Consider the following 21,492-nt stretch of genomic DNA (forward strand, 5'->3'; position numbering starts at 1 on the left):
TGGAGTGCAGAGTGTGGTGGAGGCAGGTTTAATTGTGGTTCAGATCTGGAGTGCACTGAGTGTGGTGGAGGCAGGTTTAATTGTGGTTTGGATCTGGAATGCACTGAGAGTGTGATGGAGGCAGGTTTAATTGTGGTTCGGATCTGGAATGCACTGCCTGAGAGTGTGATGGAGGCAGGTTTAATTGTGGTTAGGATCTGGAATGCACTGTGTGTGGTGGAGGCAGGTTTAATTGTGGTTCGGATCTGGAATGCACTGAGTGTGGTGGAGGCAGGTTTAATTGTGGTTGGGATCTGGAATGCACTGAGACTGCCTGAGAGTGTGATGGAGGCAGGTTTAATTGTGGTTCGGATCTGGAATGCAGAGTGTGGTGGAGGCAGGTTTAATTGTGGTTAGGATCTGGAATGCACTGAGAGTGTGGTGGAGGCAGGTTTAATTGTGGTTAGGATCTGGAATGCACTGAGTGCGGTGGAGACAGGTTTAATTGTGGTTCGGATCTGGAATGCACTGAGTGTGGTGGAGGCATGTTTAATTGTGGTTCAGATCTGGAATGCACGGAGTGTGGTGGAGGCAGGTTTAATTGTGGTTCGGATCTGGAGTGCACTGAGTGTGGTGGAGGCAGGTTTAATTGTGGTTTGGATCTGGAATGCACTGAGAATGTGATGGAGGCAGGTTTAATTGTGGTTCGGATCTGGAATGCACTGCCTGAGAGTGTGATGGAGGCAGGTTTAATTGTGGTTAGGATCTGGAATGCACTGTGTGTGGTGGAGGCAGGTTTAATTGTGGTTCGGATCTGGAATGCACTGAGTGTGGTGGAGGCAGGTTTAATTGTGGTTCGGATCTGGAATGCACTGAGTGTGGTGGAGGCAGGTTTAATTGTGGTTAGGATCTGGAATGCACTGAGTGCGGTGGAGACAGGTTTAATTGTGGTTCGGATCTGGAATGCACTGAGTGTGGTGGAGGCATGTTTAATTGTGGTTCAGATCTGGAATGCACTGAGTGTGGTGGAGGCAGGTTTAATTGTGGTTCGGATCTGGAGTGCACTGAGTGTGGTGGAGGCAGGTTTAATTGTGGTTTGGATCTGGAATGCACTGAGAATGTGATGGAGGCAGGTTTAATTGTGGTTCGGATCTGGAATGCACTGCCTGAGAGTGTGATGGAGGCAGGTTTAATTGTGGTTAGGATCTGGAATGCACTGTGTGTGGTGGAGGCAGGTTTAATTGTGGTTCGGATCTGGAATGCACTGAGTGTGGTGGAGGCAGGTTTAATTGTGGTTGGGATCTGGAATGCACTGAGACTGCCTGAGAGTGTGGTGGAGGCAGGTTTAATTGTGGTTCGGATCTGGAATGCACTGAGTGTGATGGAGGCAGGTTTAATTGTGGTTAGGATCTGGAATGCAGAGTGTGGTGGAGGCAGGTTTAATTGTGGTTCGGATCTGGAATGCACTGCCTGAGAGTGTGATGGAGGCAGGTTTAATTGTGGTTAGGATCTGGAATGCACTGTGTGTGGTGGAGGCAGGTTTAATTGTGGTTAGGATCTGGAATGCACTGAGTGCGGTGGAGACAGGTTTAATTGTGATTAGGATCTGGAATGCACTGAGTGTGGTGGAGGCAGGTTTAATTGTGATTAGGATCTGGAATGCACTGAGAGTGTGGTGGAGGCAGGTTTAATTGTGGTTAGGATCTGGAATGCGCTGCCTGACAGTGTGGTGGAGGCAGGTTCAACCGTAGCTTTCAAAAGGGAATTGGATAATTATCTGAAAAGATTTTGCAGGGTTACAGCGAAAAGGCGTTTGTTGTGTGAAAAAGCAGACTCTGCAGATGAAATCCTGCCACTGCCAAAACCGATGATTAAGTGGCCTATCATATCTCAGTACTGTAATCAAGATCCATTTATTCAGGATGGCAGAAATATACTACATAGAAATACTAAATAGATCAGCATCACCTACAGTGTTAATTCAAATTACAATAATGTACAGAATCTTTTCTCGCGGTTCAGGCAGTTTTCTTACTAACTGATAAATGTGCCCCAAAAATGTAATTCAAATCCGTACACAAAGCACAGCGGGTACGTGTCTCCTCCCAAACCATCCACCTTCAGAGGGAGTGTCATGGTTCTGTTCTCTGTCTCTGACACACTGAGCAAGGCGAGGAGGGGGAATGTGGAGATGTGCAGAATCCTCTGGACAAAGTCCTTCGCTCAGCCTGGCTGAGATCACCAATTCACCTTACTTGGGGATGGGGAGGGATGTGAAATTACGAGGTGGGTGCATGGTGGAAAGGACAGCTCGTGGCCTTCAGTCTAAGGGCCATAGCGGTCTGGGATGACCCAAATAAATCACTAATGGTAGCTACACGGGTTAACAAGGTGCAGATAAGTACTGGGCTTCATTCTGGAGGAACAAAATACCTGTTAAATTTTATATCGAACCTTGGTGAGACCACACTTGTGCAGTTTGTGTGTCTACATTACAAAAAGGAGATACAATGGAAAGTGACAAAAGGAATTTACAAGGTTGATACCAGGTCTTTGTCAGAAGAGGCTGGTGTCCTTTTCTTTAGAAAGACAGTGATCTGGTAAAATGAAGAGGTTTGATGGGGTGGATCTGGGAAGACTCCAGAATAAGGGAACATAAATATAAATAGCCCCTAACAAATTACAGAAAGGATTTATTTCCAGAGTAATGGGACTCTCTGCCAGAGCATACCGATGCATTTAAGGGAAGGCTTGACCCATACATGACAGAGGGATATAGAGGCTCGTGTGGAGCTAAAAACCCCAGCATAGACTGGTGGGGCTGAATGGCCTTTTTCTGTGCTGCTTTCTAAACTGTTCCAAATGATAGGGTCTCGCACGCTGGTGCTCATCCTCAGTTACAAAATGGGGAAGGTGCAGACTACATCCTCTCCTGAGACTGTCAAACCACCAGGAAGATACTGCAACAGGAGATGACTTTCTTTTCCTGTCTTGATACCATTCCTTCTTCAAAAGTGATTTTTCTATTTGCAATAAATACAGCCCCTCAACTCAAGGTCAGACTAATGCTTAACTCGATACGAGGACCTTCTGCAGAGAACACCAATTAATGATTGAACAGCCAGCAAGCACCAGTCGCAACCTCTGTTATCTCTATTTCAAACACAAAGAACTCATCGGAGGACTGCCACCTGACAAAATAGCATCACAGCTTCCAAAGCACAGGAAAATGGGTTCAATGTCAACAATCATCAGCGCACAAAAAAAAAATGCCCAGCAAGTCATTCCGTAAAACTCCAATTACTGCCTTTCTCTTCATTAAAGTCACATGTATGACAGCTATGTACCTCAGTAGGGTAATGTGACATGGTCACAGTGTGCACATTAATCCTGGGGGGGGGGGGGGGGGAGGCTCAAATCAAGGATGTCAACCTCTTTCAAAAATAACCGTGTGGAGTTTGGGGAGCTGTGTTGATGTCACTGCACTCAGCAGTATCAATCCAATCATAACACCATTCCATTTTCTGTGGTTTAAATTAAAATACAAAACTTTAAAAATTGCCACTTTATTTTTCCAGGTGTGAGATGTTTGTGCATTTTTCTTTTCCCCAGTTCAGGTGCTGCAGCGATAAATATTACCCTGCACCAAGAACATTGCCTCTTCCTCACCCTGCAGAAGGATCCTCCAGCAGACGAACATAGCTGCTGCAAGCCCTGTAGCATCAAAACGTCCCGGGGAGGCTCAATTCACAAAGTTGGCAGGCACTAATGGAGAACTAGTGTTGAGCTGCAGGTCCCTGTGCACTGGAGGAATGGGTTAATGTTAGCACGGGCTCATTTGTGTCTAACCCATGCATCCGGGGGAAGAGGGAGAGAGAAAGCCTTCATCTTGCTTGTCTTCAACCGCAGTCCCAGAGATGAAGGGACAATGCGCTGAGCCCACAAACATTTCTCTCCACCGGATATTTTAGTCCAGCCTCACGTCAAGTAGATGCAGAAGGACCCTCTCCTACAACAGGGTGAAATATCATTACTTTGTTCTGGTCTACCCCGCAAAGCCGCTGGATCAGGAACTGTGGCAGTAGGCGAGAGGGAGCGACAGAGGTGATCTGGTAGTGACTGCACGCTATGCCATTGCAAACTAAGACGAGGGGGAAGCAACGGAGAGACAGACGCAAAGCAAACAGTGGCCAATGCCAGAGGCAGCAGCAGGGAACTCAGTGGCTTTCTTCACAGTACAGTGTGAACCCCAGATAGAGATAGATAGTTTCCCTCATGTAAATAGTCACATTTCAGCTGCTTCTCCGTCACCCCCTCCCCTCCCCACCTATTTTAAATTAAGTGGGAAGATACCACTGCCCACAGAGCCCTGGAGAAGCCAGCTGATACCAACTCAGCGTGAAACTGTACATTTCTCTAATTTTAATGCCTCTCAAAAGTTCAGCCTTAATTCAGAAGCAATTTATTCGACCCTTGGCCTCAGCAAATCTGACTATTCAGGAAGATGAAAGCACATGGTTAACAGGCCAGAGGGACCTCAGCCCACATCACTGTCTCCTTCCACAGGGAGGTGTCCGAGGCAGAGCTGCTTGTCTAAGTCAATCAACTTCCAGTCATTAACAGCTTAGAAACATGTTGATTACAGAGTGAGACTCACTGACTGATTACAAATTAAATAAAAGCGATTAAGCGTTTCTTTTCACCATAGTTCCACTCGCACAGTAGGTAGGGAATGCCACTCCAGGCATTGGGAATGCTGTGTTACGCTGCTTCCCCCCCTCTTCAATCCCAAATTCCCTGGGTTGCGATTCTCATCCTACCAATTGGCTTTTTCGTGAAATTATTGTCAGCGTTAGAGAACAGTGCCTACAGAGAGACAGACAGACATGCTTTATCAGGAGTTTTTAGACAATGGATTGAGGAATGTCCTGCCAACTCGTGTAGACACTTCCCTGATCTTCTCCCACATAGTACAGGAACCAGTCCAAGGAAACACGGCAGCCAGAGGGAAAAAAAAAATGATTGCAATATATGCGAGAAATATTCGGCCAGGAAATTTTCCAGGGCCATGTTACAAGGGGATTCCCCAGGTGAAGGTGGGGTGGTGGTTGCGGGGGACAGCAGACTGTGGATAGACCAATAAAACACACATTCCCAGAGCAGAGCCTAGTTCACCCACTGACACCAGGAACACACAGTAAAACAAGGATACAGCTCCTGGAAGCAGTGGATCTGGTCTCCTGGCCGCCAGCCTGCGTGATTATACCCCTTTATAAACCCGAGTGCACAGTGGCATTTATTAAAGTATGTACAAGTGAAGCTCTTCATCAAGACCACAGCAGGAAGATGAAGTGGGGATGTGGTGGGAGGGGGTTTTGCTGGTTGGCTTTTGGTGTTTATTAATCACTGTGAACCCCAATAGAATGCAGTTTGAAATCTGTGCCCACATTGTACCCATAGTGTCTCAGCCAATCACACACTGAGGAGCCAAAAGAAGAAGAAGATGGCGACAAAGAGGAAGAGTGAGTCCCAGTTGTTGCTGTTGTTGTTGTTGCCCCGGTTTGCCCCGAAGTAGGACTCGCTCCAGTCCATGCTACCATGGCTCCGCTCATTATCTGAAAAGAATTCACAAAAAAGGCCACACTTTAGAGAGGGTCATGGATCACACACACTCACTCAGAGCTCCCAATCCACCAACAGTACCACACCTCAACCACACAGCAGCCGCCTCCACCCTCGGGGACGGGAATAACTGCCTCCCCGCTCCCGTTCCCCGGGGACAGGAATAACCGCCTATCAGCTGCTGCCTGAATAATGGAGAAGAGCCTATGTTTCATTCTAGATGTTCTGAAAATGTCAAACCTCAGCTAAGATTGGAAAATAGATGGGGAGCTTTATGCTGCATTTACCCAGCCCATGTCAAATATGTGCATGCTTTAGATCTGTTACTGCCAGCTCTCGCACTGACATTCGCAATACTCAGCATTGTTACATGATAAACAATGAATAAAACTTCATACATAGCCAGCACTGATTTGATCGGGTACATCGTGCAGACGAACTGAGAGGGTGAAATCCCATCCAATCATTAATCTGACCTATGGAGCTGTCGGTATGTAAACTCCTGCTTTCTCACTCACCCGAGCCCAGACCAGAGATTAAACACTCCTCGCTCACCACTCACCCGCTCGTGGCCTGTTGTCACTTGAGTTGAAGACTGTAGTAAAGAAACCAAACGGAAAGGCTCCGATCCCAAAGGACATGTGGAATGCAGTGTCGCCAAACGCCTGGAAACCCTGTGGGAACCAAGGGGAGGAAATCGCACTCTGAGCTCATTACAGTTACCGGGAGTGGGGGAAACCCGGGACATCGCACAGACACCTGGGGGGGGGCGGGGGGGAGTAGAAACCCAGGACATCTCACGGACCCCCGGGGGAGGGGGGGGGAAAAAGAGAGAAACCAGGGACATCGCACAGACCCCCGGGAGGGGGGAGGGGGGGGGGGGGGGGGGGAAACCCGGGACATCGCACAGACCCCCGGGAGGGAGGGAACCCGGGACACAGCACAGGCCCCCAGGGGAGGGGGGGGAAACCCGGGACACAGCATGGCCCCCAGGGAAGGGGGGAGCCGGAGACAGTGCACAATGATAAAGTCAGAGTCATTTGCTGCACAGAAGGAGGCCATTCAGCCCATCATTTCCATGCTGGCTCTCCACGGAGCTACTCAGTCAGTCCCACTTCTCCACTCGATCCCCCAAATCCCTGCCAGTCTATTTCCTTCAAGTGCCCATCCAATTTCCTTTTGAAATCATTAATTCTCTTCACTTCCACCACCCTGGTGGGCAGTGAGTTCCAGGTCAATACCACCCACTGTGTAAAAAGGTAGATTAGGATTATTTTCATTAGAAAGACGGAGGTTGAGGGGGGACCTGATTGAGGTGTACAAAATCATGAGGTATAGACAGGGTGGATAGCAAGAAGCTTTTTCCCCAGAGTGGGGAATTCAATTACTAGGGGTCACAAGTTCAAAGAGAGAGGGGAAAAGTTTAGGGGGGATATGCGTGGAAAGTTCTTTACGCAGAGGGTGGTGGGTGTCTGGAACGTGTTGCCAGCGGAGGTGGTAGACGCGGGCACGATAGCGTCTTTTAAGATGTATCTAGACAGATACATGAATGGGCAGGAAGTAAAGAGATACAGACCCATAGAAAATAGGCGACAGGTTTAGATAGAGGATCTGGATCGGCGCAGGCTTGGAGGGCCGAAGGGCCTGTTCCTGTGCTGTAATTTTCTTTGTTCTTTCTTTGTTCTCACATTCCCCCCTGCATCTCCTACCCAAAACCTTCAATCTGTGTCTCCTAGTCCTTGTACCATTAGTTAATGGGAAAAGTATTTCCTTGTCTAACTTATCTAAACCTGTCATAATCTTGTACACTTGTATCAAGTCTCCCCTCAATCTCCTTTGCTCCAGGGAGAACAACCCCAGCTTTTCCAACCTAACCTTGTAACTAAAATCCCCCATCCCTGGAACCATTCTGGTAAATCACCTCTGCACCCTTCTCAAGGACCCTCACATCCTTCCTAAAGTGTGGTGACCAGAACTGGACCCAATACTCAAGTTGGGGGCCTAACCAGAGCTTTATAAAGGTTCAGCATAACTTCCCTGCTTTTGGACTCAATGTCTCTATTTATAAAAGCCAAGATCCCATCTGCTTTACTAACCACTCTCTCAATATGTCCCGTCACCCTCGAAGATCGATACACATTCACCCCCAGGTCCCTCTGTTCCTGTACACTCTTTAGAACTGTACCACTTAGTATATATTGCCTCTCCCTATCCCTTCTGCATCACCTCACACAAATTCCATCTGCCACCTCTCTGCCCATTCTGTTAGCCTATCACAGTCCTGTTGCAGGCAGTTCATATCATCCTCTCTGTTTGCCTCACCTCCAAGTTTGGTATCAGCAAATTTTGAAATGTTACTCTGTAATCCAAGATCCAAATGATTTATATATAATTAAAAAAAGCAGTGGTCCCAGGACTGATCCTTGGGGAACACCACTATTTTGAAAGACATGAGGATAGATAAGTCCCCGGGGCCAGACGGGATATACCCAAGGATATTACGGGACGCGAGGGAAGAGATTGCCGCGCCTTTGGCAAAGATCTTTGCGTCCTCACTGTCCACTGGAGTAGTACCAGATGATTGGAGGGTGGCAAATGTTATTCCCTTGTTCAAGAAAGGGAATAGGGACAACCCTGGGAATTACAGGCCAGTCAGTCTTACGTCGGTGGTGGGCAAATTATTGGAGAGGATTCTGAGAGACAGGATTTATGATTATTTGGAAAAGCATAGTTTGATTAGAGGTTGTCAGCATCATGGCTTTGAGGGGCAGGTCATGCCTCACAAGCCTTATTGAATTCTTTGAGGATGTGACAAAACACATTGATGAAGGAAGAGCAGTGGATGTGGAGTATATGGATTTTAGCAAGACGTTTGATAAAGTTCCCCATGGTAGGCTCATTCAGAAAGTAAGGAAGCATGGGATACAGGGAAATCTGGCTGTCTGGATACAGAATTAGCTGGCCCATAGAAGACAGAGGGTGGTAGTAGATGGAAAGTATTCAGCCTGGAGCTCGGTGACCAGTGGTGTTCCGCAGGGACCTGGGACCTCTGCTCTTTGTGATTTTTATAAATGACTTGGATGAGGAAGTGGAAGGCTGGGTTAGTAAGTCTGCCGATGACACAAAGGTTGCTGGAGTTGTGGATAGTGTGGAAGGCTGTTGTAGGTTGCAACGGGACATTGACAGGATGCAGAGCTGGGCTGAGAAGTGGCAGATGGAGTTTAACCTGGAAAAGTGTGAAGTGATTCATTTTGGAAGGTCGAATTTGAATGCAGAATACAGGCTTAAAGACAGGATTCTTGGTAGTGTGGAGGAACAGAGGGATCTTGGGGTCCATGTCCATAGATCGCTCAAAATTGCCACCCAAGTTGATAGGGTTGTTAAGAAGGCGTATGGTGTGTTGGCTTTCATTAACAGGGGGATTGAGTTTAAGAGCCGCGAGGTTATGCTGCAGCTCTAAAAAGCCCTGGTTAGACCACACTTGGAATATTGTGTTCAATTCTGGTCGCCTCATTATAGGAAGGATGTGGAAGCTTTAGAGAGGGTGCAGAGGAGATTTTCCAGGATGCTGCCTGGACTGGAGGGCATGTCTTATGAAGAAAGGTTGAGGGAGCTAGGGCTTTTCTCATTGGAGCGAAGAAGGATGAGAGGTGACTTGATAGAGGGGTACAAGATGATGAGAGGCATAGATAGAGTGGATAGCCAGAGACTTTTTCCCAGGGCAGAAAGGGCTATCACCAGGGGGCATAATTTTAAGGTGATTGGAGGAAGGTTTAGGGGAGATGTCAGAGGTAGGTTCTTTACACAGAGAGTGGTGGGTGCGTGGAATGCACTGCCAGCAGTGGTAGTAGAAGCAGATACATTAGGGGCATTTAAGCGACTCTTGGATAGGTACATGGATGAGAGTAGAATGAAGGGTATGTAGGTAGTTTGATCTTAGAGTAGGTTAAAGGGTTGGCACAACATTGTGGGCCGAAGGGCCTGTACAGTGCTGTACTGTTCTATGTTCTACCATCCTCCAGTCTGAAAAACAACCATTTACTACGACTCGCTGTTTTCTGTCCTTGCATGATCTGCCTTTTACAAATCCATTTTGGCTATTCTTAATTAACTCCAGCCTCTCTAATATTGATAAAGTTGATATTTTCCCTGATTATTGTTTCTCAAACAATTAACTGGCCTGTAGTTGCCAGGACTGTCCTTACACCCTTTCTTGAATATTTGCCATTCTTCAATTCTCTGGCACCTCCCCCATATTTAGGGAAGTCCTTCCACTGTCTCCACCCCCATTTCCCTTGGCAACCTGGGATATAAGCCATCCAGACCAGGTGACTTATCCACTCTAAGCATAGCCAGCCTTTGCAGTACATCCTGCCCATCAATTTTCACCCCATCCATTACTTCTACCATCTCTGCTTCTACTGATAATTTGTCAACTTCTCTTCCTTTTTAAACACTGATACAAAGTACTCATTAAGTATTCCAATAAAGCTCCTAGTACATTAAATAAGGGAGATATGTTGAAGTTATTGCAACCAGAAATCTGGCAAAAAGGACTGACAGGAGATGTGGGGATTGAGTGGGGATGCTTGGGGCTACCCCACAGACAGTAATCTGGGGGGAAACAGAGGAAGAAAACTAACAGGATCTAAGGGGGAAATCAACTGCCTGGAGCAAGTCAGCAACGGAGTAACGGGTCTGCAGTGCAGACACAACTGTCATCCACAAGATGGAAAAATGCCCCAAAACACTTTGCACAAAATTTGACACCGAGCCACATAAGGAGATATTAAGGCAGATGACCAAAAACTTGGTCAAAGGTTTTAAGGAATGTCTTAAAAGGAAGAAAGCAAGGTAGAGGGGTTCAGGGAGGGAATTCCAGAGTTTCGGGACCAGGCAGCCGAAAACAAGGCTGCCAAGGGCAGAACAATTAAAATCGTGGATGCTCAAGAGGCCAGAATTAGAGGAGCATAGATATCTGGGAGGGGGCGAGGACAGGGAGGAGATTACAGAGATAGGGAGGGGGCGAGGACGGGGAGGAGATTACAGAGATAGGGAGGGGGCGAGGACGGGGAGGAGATTACAGAGGTAGGGAGGGGGCGAGGACGGAGAGGAGATTACAGAGGTAGGGAGGGGGCGAGGACGGGGAGGAGATTACAGAGGTAGGGAGGGGGCGAGGACGGGGAGGAGATTACAGAGGTAGGGAGGGGGCGAGGACGGGGAGGAGATTACAGAGATAGGGAGGGGGCGAGGACGGGGAGGAGATTACAGAGATAGGGAGGGGGCGAGGACGGGGAGGAGATTACAGAGGTAGGGAGGGGGCGAGGACGGGGAGGAGATTACAGAGATAGGGAGGGGGCGAGGAGATTACAGAGATAGGGAGGGGGCGAGGACGGGGAGGAGATTACGGAGATAGGGAGGGGGCGAGGACGGGGAGGAGATTACGGAGATAGGGAGGGGGCGAGGACGGGGAGGAGATTACGGAGATAGGGAGGGGGCGAGGACGGGGAGGAGATTACGGAGGTAGGGAGGGGGCGAGGACGGGGAGGAGATTACAGAGGTAGGGAGGGGGCGAGGACGGGGAGGAGATTACAGAGGTAGGGAGGGGGCGAGGACGGGGAGGAGATTACAGAGATAGGGAGGGGGCGAGGACGGGGAGATTACAGAGATCGGGGGCGAGGACGGGGAGATTACAGAGGTAGGGAGGGGGCGAGGACGGGGAGGAGATTACAGAGGTAGGGAGGGGGCGAGGACGGGGAGGAGATTACAGAGGTAGGGAGGGGGCGAGGACGGGGAGGAGATTACAGAGATAAGGAGGGGGCGAGGACGGGGAGATTACAGAGATCGGGGGCGAGGACGGGGAGGAGATTACAGAGATAGGGAGGGGGCGAGGACGGGGAGGAGATTACAGAGATAAGGAGGGGGCGAGGACGGGGAGATTACAGAGGTAGGGAGGGGGCGAGGAGATTACAGAGGTAGGGAGGGGGCGAGGAGATTACAGAGGTAGGGAGGGGGCGAGGAGATTACAGAGGTAGGGAGGGGGCGAGGAGATTACAGAGGTAGGGAGGGGGCGAGGAGATTACAGAGGTAGGGAGGGGGCGAGGAGATTACAGAGGTAGGGAGGGGGCGAGGAGATTACAGAGGTAGGGAGGGGGCGAGGAGATTACAGAGGTAGGGAGGGGGCGAGGAGATTACAGAGGTAGGGAGGGGGCGAGGAGATTACAGAGGTAGGGAGGGGGCGAGGAGATTACAGAGGTAGGGAGGGGGCGAGGAGATTACAGAGGTAGGGAGGGGGCGAGGAGATTACAGAGGTAGGGAGGGGGCGAGGAGATTACAGAGGTAGGGAGGGGGCGAGGAGATTACAGAGGTAGGGAGGGGGCGAGGAGATTACAGAGGTAGGGAGGGGGCGAGGAGATTACAGAGGTAGGGAGGGGGCGAGGAGATTACAGAGGTAGGGAGGGGGCGAGGAGATTACAGAGGTAGGGAGGGGGCGAGGAGATTACAGAGGTAGGGAGGGGGCGAGGAGATTACAGAGGTAGGGAGGGGGCGAGGAGATTACAGAGGTAGGGAGGGGGCGAGGAGATTACAGAGGTAGGGAGGGGGCGAGGAGATTACAGAGGTAGGGAGGGGGCGAGGAGATTACAGAGGTAGGGAGGGGGCGAGGAGATTACAGAGGTAGGGAGGGGGCGAGGAGATTACAGAGGTAGGGAGGGGGCGAGGAGATTACAGAGGTAGGGAGGGGGCGAGGAGATTACAGAGGTAGGGAGGGGGCGAGGAGATTACAGAGGTAGGGAGGGGGCGAGGAGATTACAGAGGTAGGGAGGGGGCGAGGAGATTACAGAGGTAGGGAGGGGGCGAGGAGATTACAGAGGTAGGGAGGGGGCGAGGAGATTACAGAGGTAGGGAGGGGGCGAGGAGATTACAGAGGTAGGGAGGGGGCGAGGAGATTACAGAGGTAGGGAGGGGGCGAGGAGATTACAGAGGTAGGGAGGGGGCGAGGAGATTACAGAGGTAGGGAGGGGGCGAGGAGATTACAGAGGTAGGGAGGGGGCGAGGAGATTACAGAGGTAGGGAGGGGGCGAGGAGATTACAGAGGTAGGGAGGGGGCGAGGAGATTACAGAGGTAGGGAGGGGGCGAGGAGATTACAGAGGTAGGGAGGGGGCGAGGAGATTACAGAGGTAGGGAGGGGGCGAGGAGATTACAGAGGTAGGGAGGGGGCGAGGAGATTACAGAGGTAGGGAGGGAGCGAGGAGATTACAGAGGTAGGGAGGGGGCGAGGAGATTACAGAGGTAGGGAGGGGGCGAGGAGATTACAGAGGTAGGGAGGGGGAGAGGAGATTACAGAGGTAGGGAGGGGGCGAGGAGATTACAGAGGTAGGGAGGGGGCGAGGAGATTACAGAGGTAGGGAGGGGGCGAGGAGATTACAGAGGTAGGGAGGGGGCGAGGAGATTACAGAGGTAGGGAGGGGGCGAGGAGATTACAGAGGTAGGGAGGGGGCGAGGAGATTACAGAGGTAGGGAGGGGGCGAGGAGATTACAGAGGTAGGGAGGGGGCGAGGAGATAGAGGGTTGTGGATGCTCCATCACTGAATACATTTAAGGCTGGGATAGACAGATTTTTGGTCTCGCAGGGAATAAAAGGATATGGGGAGCGGGCAGGAAAGTGGAATTGAAGCCCAAGATCAGCCATGATTGTATTGAATAGTGGAGCAGGCTCGTTGGGCCATATGGTCTACTCCTGCTCCTATTTCTTGTGTTCTTGTGTATGAATTGCTCCAGAAAAGGATCCCAGTGACCCGTCACCGTATACCCGGACGCCAGACAAAAAAAAAAGATATCCGACATCTTTCCTTTTTTTATCTTTAAGAATTCGTTAGCACCGCAGCCTCACAGCTCCAACGACCCGGGTTCAATTCTGGGTACTGCCTGTGTGGAGTTTGCAAGTTCTCCCTGTGTCTGCGTGGGTTTCCTCCGGGTGCTCCGGTTTCCTCCCACATGCCAAAGACTTGCAGGTTGATAGGTTAATTGGCCATTATAAATTGCCCCTAGTATAGGTAGGTGGTAGGGAAATATAGGGACAGGTGGGGATGTGGTAGGAATATGGCATTAGTGTAGGATTAGTATAAAGGGGTGGTTGATGGTCGGCACAGACTCGGTGGGCTGAAGGGCCTGTTTCAGTGCTGTATCTCTAAACTATTACAGAGGTAGGGAGGGGGCGAGGAGATTACAGAGGTAGGGAGGGGGCGAGGAGATTACAGAGGTAGGGAGGGGGCGAGGAGATTACAGAGGTGGGGAGGGGGCGAGGAGATTACAGAGGTGGGGAGGGGGCGAGGAGATTACAGAGATAGAGAGGGGTGAGGACGGGGAGGAGATTACAGAGATAGAGAGGGGTGAGGACGGGGAGGAGATTACAGAGATAGGGAGGGGGCGAGGACGGGGAGGAGATTACAGAGATAGGGAGGGGGCGAAGATGGGGAGGAGATTACAGAGATAGAGAGGGGTGAGGACGGGGAGGGGATTACAGAGATAGGGAGGGGGCGAGGACGGGGAGGAGATTACAGATATAGAGAGGGGGCAAGGACGGGGAGGAGATTACAGAGATAGGGAGGGGGCGAGGAGATTACAGAGGTAGAGAGGGGGCGAGGACGGGGAGGAGATTACAGAGATAGGGAGGGGGCGAGGACGGGGAGGAGATTACAGAGATAGGGAGGGGGCGAGGAGATTACAGAGGTAGGGAGGGGGCGAGGACGGGGAGGAGATTGCAGAGGTAGGGAGGGGGGGAGGACGGGGAGGAGATTGCAGAGGTAGGGAGGGGGGGAGGAGATTGCAGAGGTAGGGAGGGGGCGAGGAGATTACAGATAGGGAGGGGGCGAGGACGGGGAGGAGATTACAGAGATAGGGAGGGGGCGAGGACGGGGAGGAGATTACAGAGATAGGGAGGGGGCGAAGATGGGGAGGAGATTACAGAGATAGGGAGGGGTGAGGACGGGGAGGAGATTACAGATATAGAGAGGGGGCGAGGACGGGGAGGAGATTACAGAGATAGGGAGGGGGCGAGGAGATTACAGAGGTAGAGAGGGGGCGAGGACGGGGAGGAGATTACAGAGATAGGGAGGGGGGGAGGAGATTGCAGAGGTAGGGAGGGGGGGAGGAGATTGCAGAGGTAGGGAGGGGGGGAGGAGATTGCAGAGGTAGGGAGGGGGGGAGGAGATTGCAGAGGTAGGGAGGGGGCGAGGACGGGGAGGAGATTACAGAGGTAGGGAGGGGGCAGGAGATTACAGAGGCAGGGAGGGGGGGAGGAGATTACAGAGGCAGGGAGGGGGGGGGAGGAGATTGCAGAGGCAGGGAGGGGGGGGAGGAGATTGCAGAGGCAGGGAGGGGGGGGAGGAGATTGCAGAGGCAGGGAGGGGGGGGAGGAGATTGCAGAGGCAGGGAGGGGGGGGAGGAGATTGCAGAGGCAGGGAGGGGGGGGAAGGAGATTGCAGAGGCAGGGAGGGGGGGAGGAGATTACAGAGGCAGGGAGGGGGGGGAGGAGATTACAGAGGCAGGGAGGGGGGGAGGAGATTACAGAGGCAGGGAGGGGGGGGAGGAGATTACAGAGGCAGGGAGGGGGCGAGGAGATTACAGAGGCAGGGAGGGGGCGAGGAGATTACAGAGGCAGGGAGGGGGCGAGGAGATTACAGAGGCAGGGAGGGGGCGAGGAGATTACAGAGGCAGGGAGGGGGCGAGGAGATTACAGAGGCAGGGAGGGGGCGAGGAGATTACAGAGGCAGGGAGGGGGCGAGGAGATTACAGAGGCAGGGAGGGGGCGAGGAGATTACAGAGGCAGGGAGGGGGCGAGGAGATTACAGAGGCAGGGAGGGGGCGAGGAGATTACAGAGGCAGGGAGGGGGCGAGGAGATTACAGAGGCAGGGAGGGGGCGAGGAGATTACAGAGGCAGGGAGGGGGCGAGGAGATTACAGAGGCAGGGAGGGGGCGAGGAGATTACAGAGGCAGGGAGGGGGCGAGGAGATTACAGAGGCAGGGAGGGGGCGAGGAGATTACAGAGGCAGGGAGGGGGCGAGGAGATTACAGAGGCAGGGAGGGGGCGAGGAGATTACAGAGGCAGGGAGGGGGCGAGGAGATTACAGAGGCAGGGAGGGGGCGAGGAGATTACAGAGGCAGGGAGGGGGCGAGGAGATTACAGAGGCAGGGAGGGGGCGAGGAGATTACAGAGGCAGGGAGGGGGCGAGGAGATTACAGAGGCAGGGAGGGGGCGAGGAGATTACAGAGGCAGGGAGGGGGCGAGGAGATTACAGAGGCAGGGAGGGGGCGAGGAGATTACAGAGGCAGGGAGGGGGCGAGGAGATTACAGAGGCAGGGAGGGGGCGAGGAGATTACAGAGGCAGGGAGGGGGCGAGGAGATTACAGAGGCAGGGAGGGGGCGAGGAGATTACAGAGGCAGGGAGGGGGCGAGGAGATTACAGAGGCAGGGAGGGGGCGAGGAGATTACAGAGGCAGGGAGGGGGCGAGGAGATTACAGAGGCAGGGAGGGGGCGAGGAGATTACAGAGGCAGGGAGGGGGCGAGGAGATTACAGAGGCAGGGAGGGGGCGAGGAGATTACAGAGGCAGGGAGGGGGCGAGGAGATTACAGAGACAGGGAGGGGGCGAGGAGATTACAGAGACAGGGAGGGGGCGAGGAGATTACAGAGACAGGGAGGGGGCGAGGACATTACCGAGACAGGGAGGGGGCGAGGAGATTACAGAGATAGGGAGGGGGCGAGGAGATTACAGAGATAGGGAGGGGGTGAGGACGGGGAGGAGATTACAGAGATAGGGAGGGGGCGAGGAGATTACAGAGGTAGGGAGGGGGCGAGGAGATTACAGAGGTAGGGAGGGGGCGAGGAGATTACAGAGGTAGGGAGGGGGCGAGGAGATTACAGAGGTAGGGAGGGGGCGAGGAGATTACAGAGGTAGGGAGGGGGCGAGGAGATTACAGAGGTAGGGAGGGGGCGAGGAGATTACAGAGGTAGGGAGGGGGCGAGGAGATTACAGAGGTAGGGAGGGGGCGAGGAGATTACAGAGGTAGGGAGGGGGCGAGGAGATTACAGAGGTAGGGAGGGGGCGAGGAGATTACAGAGGTAGGGAGGGGGCGAGGAGATTACAGAGGTAGGGAGGGGGCGAGGAGATTACAGAGGTAGGGAGGGGGCGAGGAGATTACAGAGATAGGGAGGGGGCGAGGAGATTACAGAGGCAGGGAGGGGGCGAGGAGATTACAGAGACAGGGAGGGGGCGAGGAGATTACAGAGATAGGGAGGGGGCGAGGAGATTACAGAGACAGGGAGGGGGCGAGGAGATTACAGAGATAGGGAGGGGGCGAGGAGATTACAGAGATAGGGAGGGGGCGAGGAGATTACAGAGATAGGGAGGGGGCGAGGAGATTACAGAGATAGGGAGGGGGCGAGGAGATTACAGAGATAGGGAGGGGGTGAGGACGGGGAGGAGATTACAGAGATAGGGAGGGGGCGAGGAGATTACAGAGGTAGGGAGGGGGCGAGGAGATTACAGAGGTAGGGAGGGGGCGAGGAGATTACAGAGGTAGGGAGGGGGCGAGGAGATTACAGAGGTAGGGAGGGGGCGAGGAGATTACAGAGGTAGGGAGGGGGCGAGGAGATTACAGAGGTAGGGAGGGGGCGAGGAGATTACAGAGGTAGGGAGGGGGCGAGGAGATTACAGAGGTAGGGAGGGGGCGAGGAGATTACAGAGGTAGGGAGGGGGCGAGGAGATTACAGAGGTAGGGAGGGGGCGAGGAGATTACAGAGGTAGGGAGGGGGCGAGGAGATTACAGAGGTAGGGAGGGGGCGAGGAGATTACAGAGGTAGGGAGGGGGCGAGGAGATTACAGAGGTAGGGAGGGGGCGAGGAGATTACAGAGGTAGGGAGGGGGCGAGGAGATTACAGAGGTAGGGAGGGGGCGAGGAGATTACAGAGGTAGGGAGGGGGCGAGGAGATTACAGAGATAGGGAGGGGGCGAGGCCATAAAGGGATTTGAAAACAAGGATGAGAATTTTTTTTGATAAATTGAGGCGTTGCTGAACTGGGAGCCAATGTAGGTCAGCAAACATGGGGTGATAGGGAAATGGGACTTGATGCAAGTTAGGAGATGGGCAGGAGAACGTACACAATCCACAATGTTAAAATAAAAAACAATTGAGCCATTTCTAAAGCTTTATGATTTTTAGTAAATGATGTGATGCGAATGTATAGTTTATCTAAGTCACTTAACAATGAAAATAGTGTAAAAGGAGTCATTGAGTTACCCCTCTGCTCTCTGGCTCTGTTCTTTGACCCTGTGGTCTGGGTGGAGTCTTCAGTCTGTGAAGTGAAGAGAAGGTATTTTTAAAGTGGGATCTATTCTAGATTTCAAATGGTGTTGCAGCGGAAGGGTACAAATGGAGCACAGAGACACGGATCTCCAATACTAACCCCAATGAAAAACAGAAAAGTACATTGGTCGGAGAAACTTGGGGAACAAGCGATTGCTCGGTTTTCACATGCTCTGTGCTTGGTCTAATACAACAGCGCGTCAGCGTTCACCCGCTAAACAGTTTCTTCCGTGTTTCCATCCGAGAAAATTCCACTGCCAGTTCCTCCTCATCCCCTCTGATCTCCAACAGAATCCCCATTGCTGAAAACGCCTCTCAAAGCACTGGTTTTCCTCGCACACCCAACCAACACCTTTCTCACTGCCTCACCAACTCAGAACGATATAGCACAGGTGGTGGACATTCAGCCCATTGTGCCTGTCCTACCTCACTGGTAGAGCTATCCCATTCTTCCCACTCACCCTGCTCTCCCCCACAGCCCCTCCAAGTGTTTAACCATTTAAAAAATTATTTCAGGAGATGTGAGCATCGCTGGCTAGGCCAGCATTTGTTGCCCATCCCCAACTGCCCCGGAGAAAGTTACTATTGAATCTACTTCCCTTTCAGGCAGCGCGCTCCAGATCACAACAACTCACTGTGTGAAAATAAATTCTCACCTTCCCCCTCTGGTTCTTTGCCAATCGCCTGAAACCCGTGTCCCTCTGGTTACCAACACTCCTGCCACTGGAAACAGTTTCTCATTTACTCCATCAGACTCTTAATGATTTTGAACATTATCAAATCCACCCCCTCCAACTTTCGCTGCTCTAAGGAGCCTCTCTAATGCTCCATGAGCTTCCTCCTCCCTCCCTCCCTCCGACAGTGCTCTGTGGAGTCCTGGCCAGCAATCGGCACAAAATCACACGTTCACAGAACCTAAAACAGAACTCAAAAGTCCTGTAATCCAATGACCACGCCTGGCTTTTCTCCCGACTCTCTCCTGTGCTTCGCAGTCTGGCCCCTGCCCTGCTTTCTAAGTGTACCACATTCCTTCACTCGCACAGGCAGGCAGGCAGGGAATGAGCACTTACCTGGGGTCTTGCTGGCTGCTACTGCCCCGTCCGTACAGAGGGATGACCTTCTCCTGACTAATGCCGGCTTTGCAGACGGGACATTCTTGTCGATTGGGTCTCACTTCCAGCCACTGAAGAGACACGGTGGGAGAATTAAAGTCACAGACGAGGCCTCGGGTACAGTGCTCGTGCATTTTCCACTAACTAACCACCTGCCTTCCGACACACTCCACCAGACACAGACTTGATTATCCAAGTCCTACCTGGGAAGGGATCTGCCAGTCTCGGGGAGAGTGGACGAATACATGGTGTCTGACAGACTCCGAGTGCACACACACCGACCTGGGAGTTACCCTCTTACCTCACTTTAACCTAACCTTGACAACCGGGATTTATCAGAAAGGAGAAACAAGGTATACAAAGGAATGGGAAGAGACAGGTAACACTAGAGTGAGAGACAGTACAGTATTAGGTGGGGTCAGACTAAGAGGGAATACAATAAGGCCTACATTTGCGTCACTGTGTATGTATGTGAATGCACTGTGCGGTAAATAAGGTTGGTGAGCTGCAGGCAGATAGTCATACGGAAGTATGATGTGGTGGTGATAAGGAAAACCTGGCTGAAATAAAGGGCAAGACTGGGTACTAAATATTCCTGGATACAAGGTATTCAGGAAAGACAGGAAAGGAAAGAAAGGAGGATGGGTGGCAGTATTGATTAAGGAGATAGAGGATGTCCTAGAGTAAAGGCCTGCTACCTGACCTGAACCCGACGGGACCTGGCGACATGTGTCGGGTTTGGGTCGCACTTCTGGGTCCGGCATTCGGACTCGGGTCGGGCCGGATCGGATCAGACACGCTCTATCGCTACCTCAAGTAAGTGACTTTAATGTTAATTTACTTTTTGGACTTTAAAAGGTGATTTTGTTAGTTATGTCAAGCTTGCAGGTAAGGAACAAAGTAAGAAACGGAAGGTAGGTTAACTGATGGGCAGGTCAGGTCAGGCGCGGGAAAAAAATGGAAGGACTCGGGCCGGGCTGGGTCGGGTCTCATTCGCAGACCCAAGCAGGCCTTTATCCTCCAGGAGTCAAGGGCAGAATCTATTTGGTTAGAGATATGAAACAGTAGAGGTATCATTATACTACTGGCTGTATTCTATAGGCCACCAACTAGTTGGAAAGATATAGAGGAGCAAATTCACGGGGAAATTACAGAGAGGTGCAAGAATGATAGAGTAGTGATTATCGGGGAACTTTAATTATCTGAATAGAAACTGGGATAGTAATTGTGTAAAGGGCAGAGCGCAGATGAGTTTCTGAAGTGTGTTCAGGAGAATTTTCTACATCAATATGTTTCCAGTCCAACAGGAAAGGAGGCATTGCTGGATCTGATTCTGGGAAATGAGGTGTGATGCACAAATCAGGTGACAGAGGAACATTTAGGAAACAGTGATCACAATATCATAAGGTTTAAGTTAGCTATGGGAAAGGACAAGGAGCAATCCAGAGTGAAAATAATGAATTGGAAGAGGGCTAATTTCAGTGAAGTGAGAAAGGATCTGCTCCAAGTAAACTGGAATCAAAGATTGGCAGGCAAAATTGTAACGAAACAATGGGCTACCTTTAACGAGGCGATAGTCCGGTTACTGTCAAGGCACATTCCTACAAGGGAAAAGGAGGGTCAAACAAAGCCAGAGCTCCCTTGATGACGGAAGAGACAAAGTGAGATGAAGCACAAAAAGGGTGCATATGACAGATGTCAGGTTGATAATACAAGTGAGAACCAGGCTAAATACGGAAAGGGAAAGGAAAACTTCAGAAGGGAAGTGAAAAAAAGAAATGAGAAGCAAAGAGAGAGCGTGAGAAGAGACTGGCAGCCAGCATCAAAGAAAATCCAAAAGTCTTTGAACAGGCATATAAATAGTTAAAGGGTAGCAAAAGGAGGAGTGGGGCAATTAAGGACCAAAAAGTGGATTTACACTTGGAGGCAGGGGGCATGGCTGAGGTATTAAATGAATACTTGCAACTGTCTTTACCAAGGAAGGCACTGCCAAAGTCATAGTGAAAGAGAAGTTAGTTGAGACACTGGATGGACTGGAAACTGATAGAGGAGATATTGGAAAGGCAGCCTGTATTTAAAGTTAATGAATCATCAGGAGCGGATGATGGGATAGCCAAGGTTACAAATGCAAGTCAGAGTGGGAACTGCGGAGGCATTGGCCATAATCTTCCAATCCTCCTTAGATACAGGGGTGGTGCCAGAGAACTGGAGAATTGCAAATGTACACCCTGTTCAAAAAAGGGTGTGAGGATAAACCCAGCGACTATCGGCCAGTCAGTTTAACCTCGGTAGTGAGAAAAGTTTTAGAAATGATAAGCCGGGACAAAATTAACAGTCACTTGAACAAATGTGGATTAATTAAGGAAAGCTAGAATGGGTTTGTTGAGGGAAAATTGTGTTTAACTAACTTGC

The 21,492-nt window shown here is 51.3% G+C and overlaps 1 protein-coding gene across 2 annotated transcripts in view; it reads right to left on the reverse strand.

Annotated features, from left to right (window-relative positions):
• Positions 1-1,875: 1,875 nt before the first annotated feature.
• Positions 1,876-21,492, reverse strand: part of rnf5 (ring finger protein 5) — a 29,387-nt gene continuing 9,770 nt past the window's right edge. Inside the window, exons 3-6 of one of the 2 annotated variants that reach the window (XM_068025518.1) lie at positions 19,039-19,151; positions 17,903-17,957; positions 6,164-6,275; positions 1,876-5,594 (exon numbers count right to left, since the gene is read on the reverse strand). In XM_068025518.1, coding sequence (XP_067881619.1) covers positions 5,452-5,594; positions 6,164-6,275; positions 17,903-17,957; positions 19,039-19,151 — 423 coding nt within the window. In that variant the 3' untranslated portion in view covers positions 1,876-5,451. The remainder of the gene's footprint in view (positions 5,595-6,163; positions 6,276-17,902; positions 17,958-19,038; positions 19,152-21,492) is intronic. The other variant, XM_068025519.1, reaches the window with a different exon arrangement.

Source organism: Heterodontus francisci, unplaced genomic scaffold (genome assembly GCF_036365525.1).
Source record: "Heterodontus francisci isolate sHetFra1 unplaced genomic scaffold, sHetFra1.hap1 HAP1_SCAFFOLD_894, whole genome shotgun sequence".
Classification (NCBI taxonomy): domain Eukaryota; kingdom Metazoa; phylum Chordata; class Chondrichthyes; order Heterodontiformes; family Heterodontidae; genus Heterodontus; species Heterodontus francisci.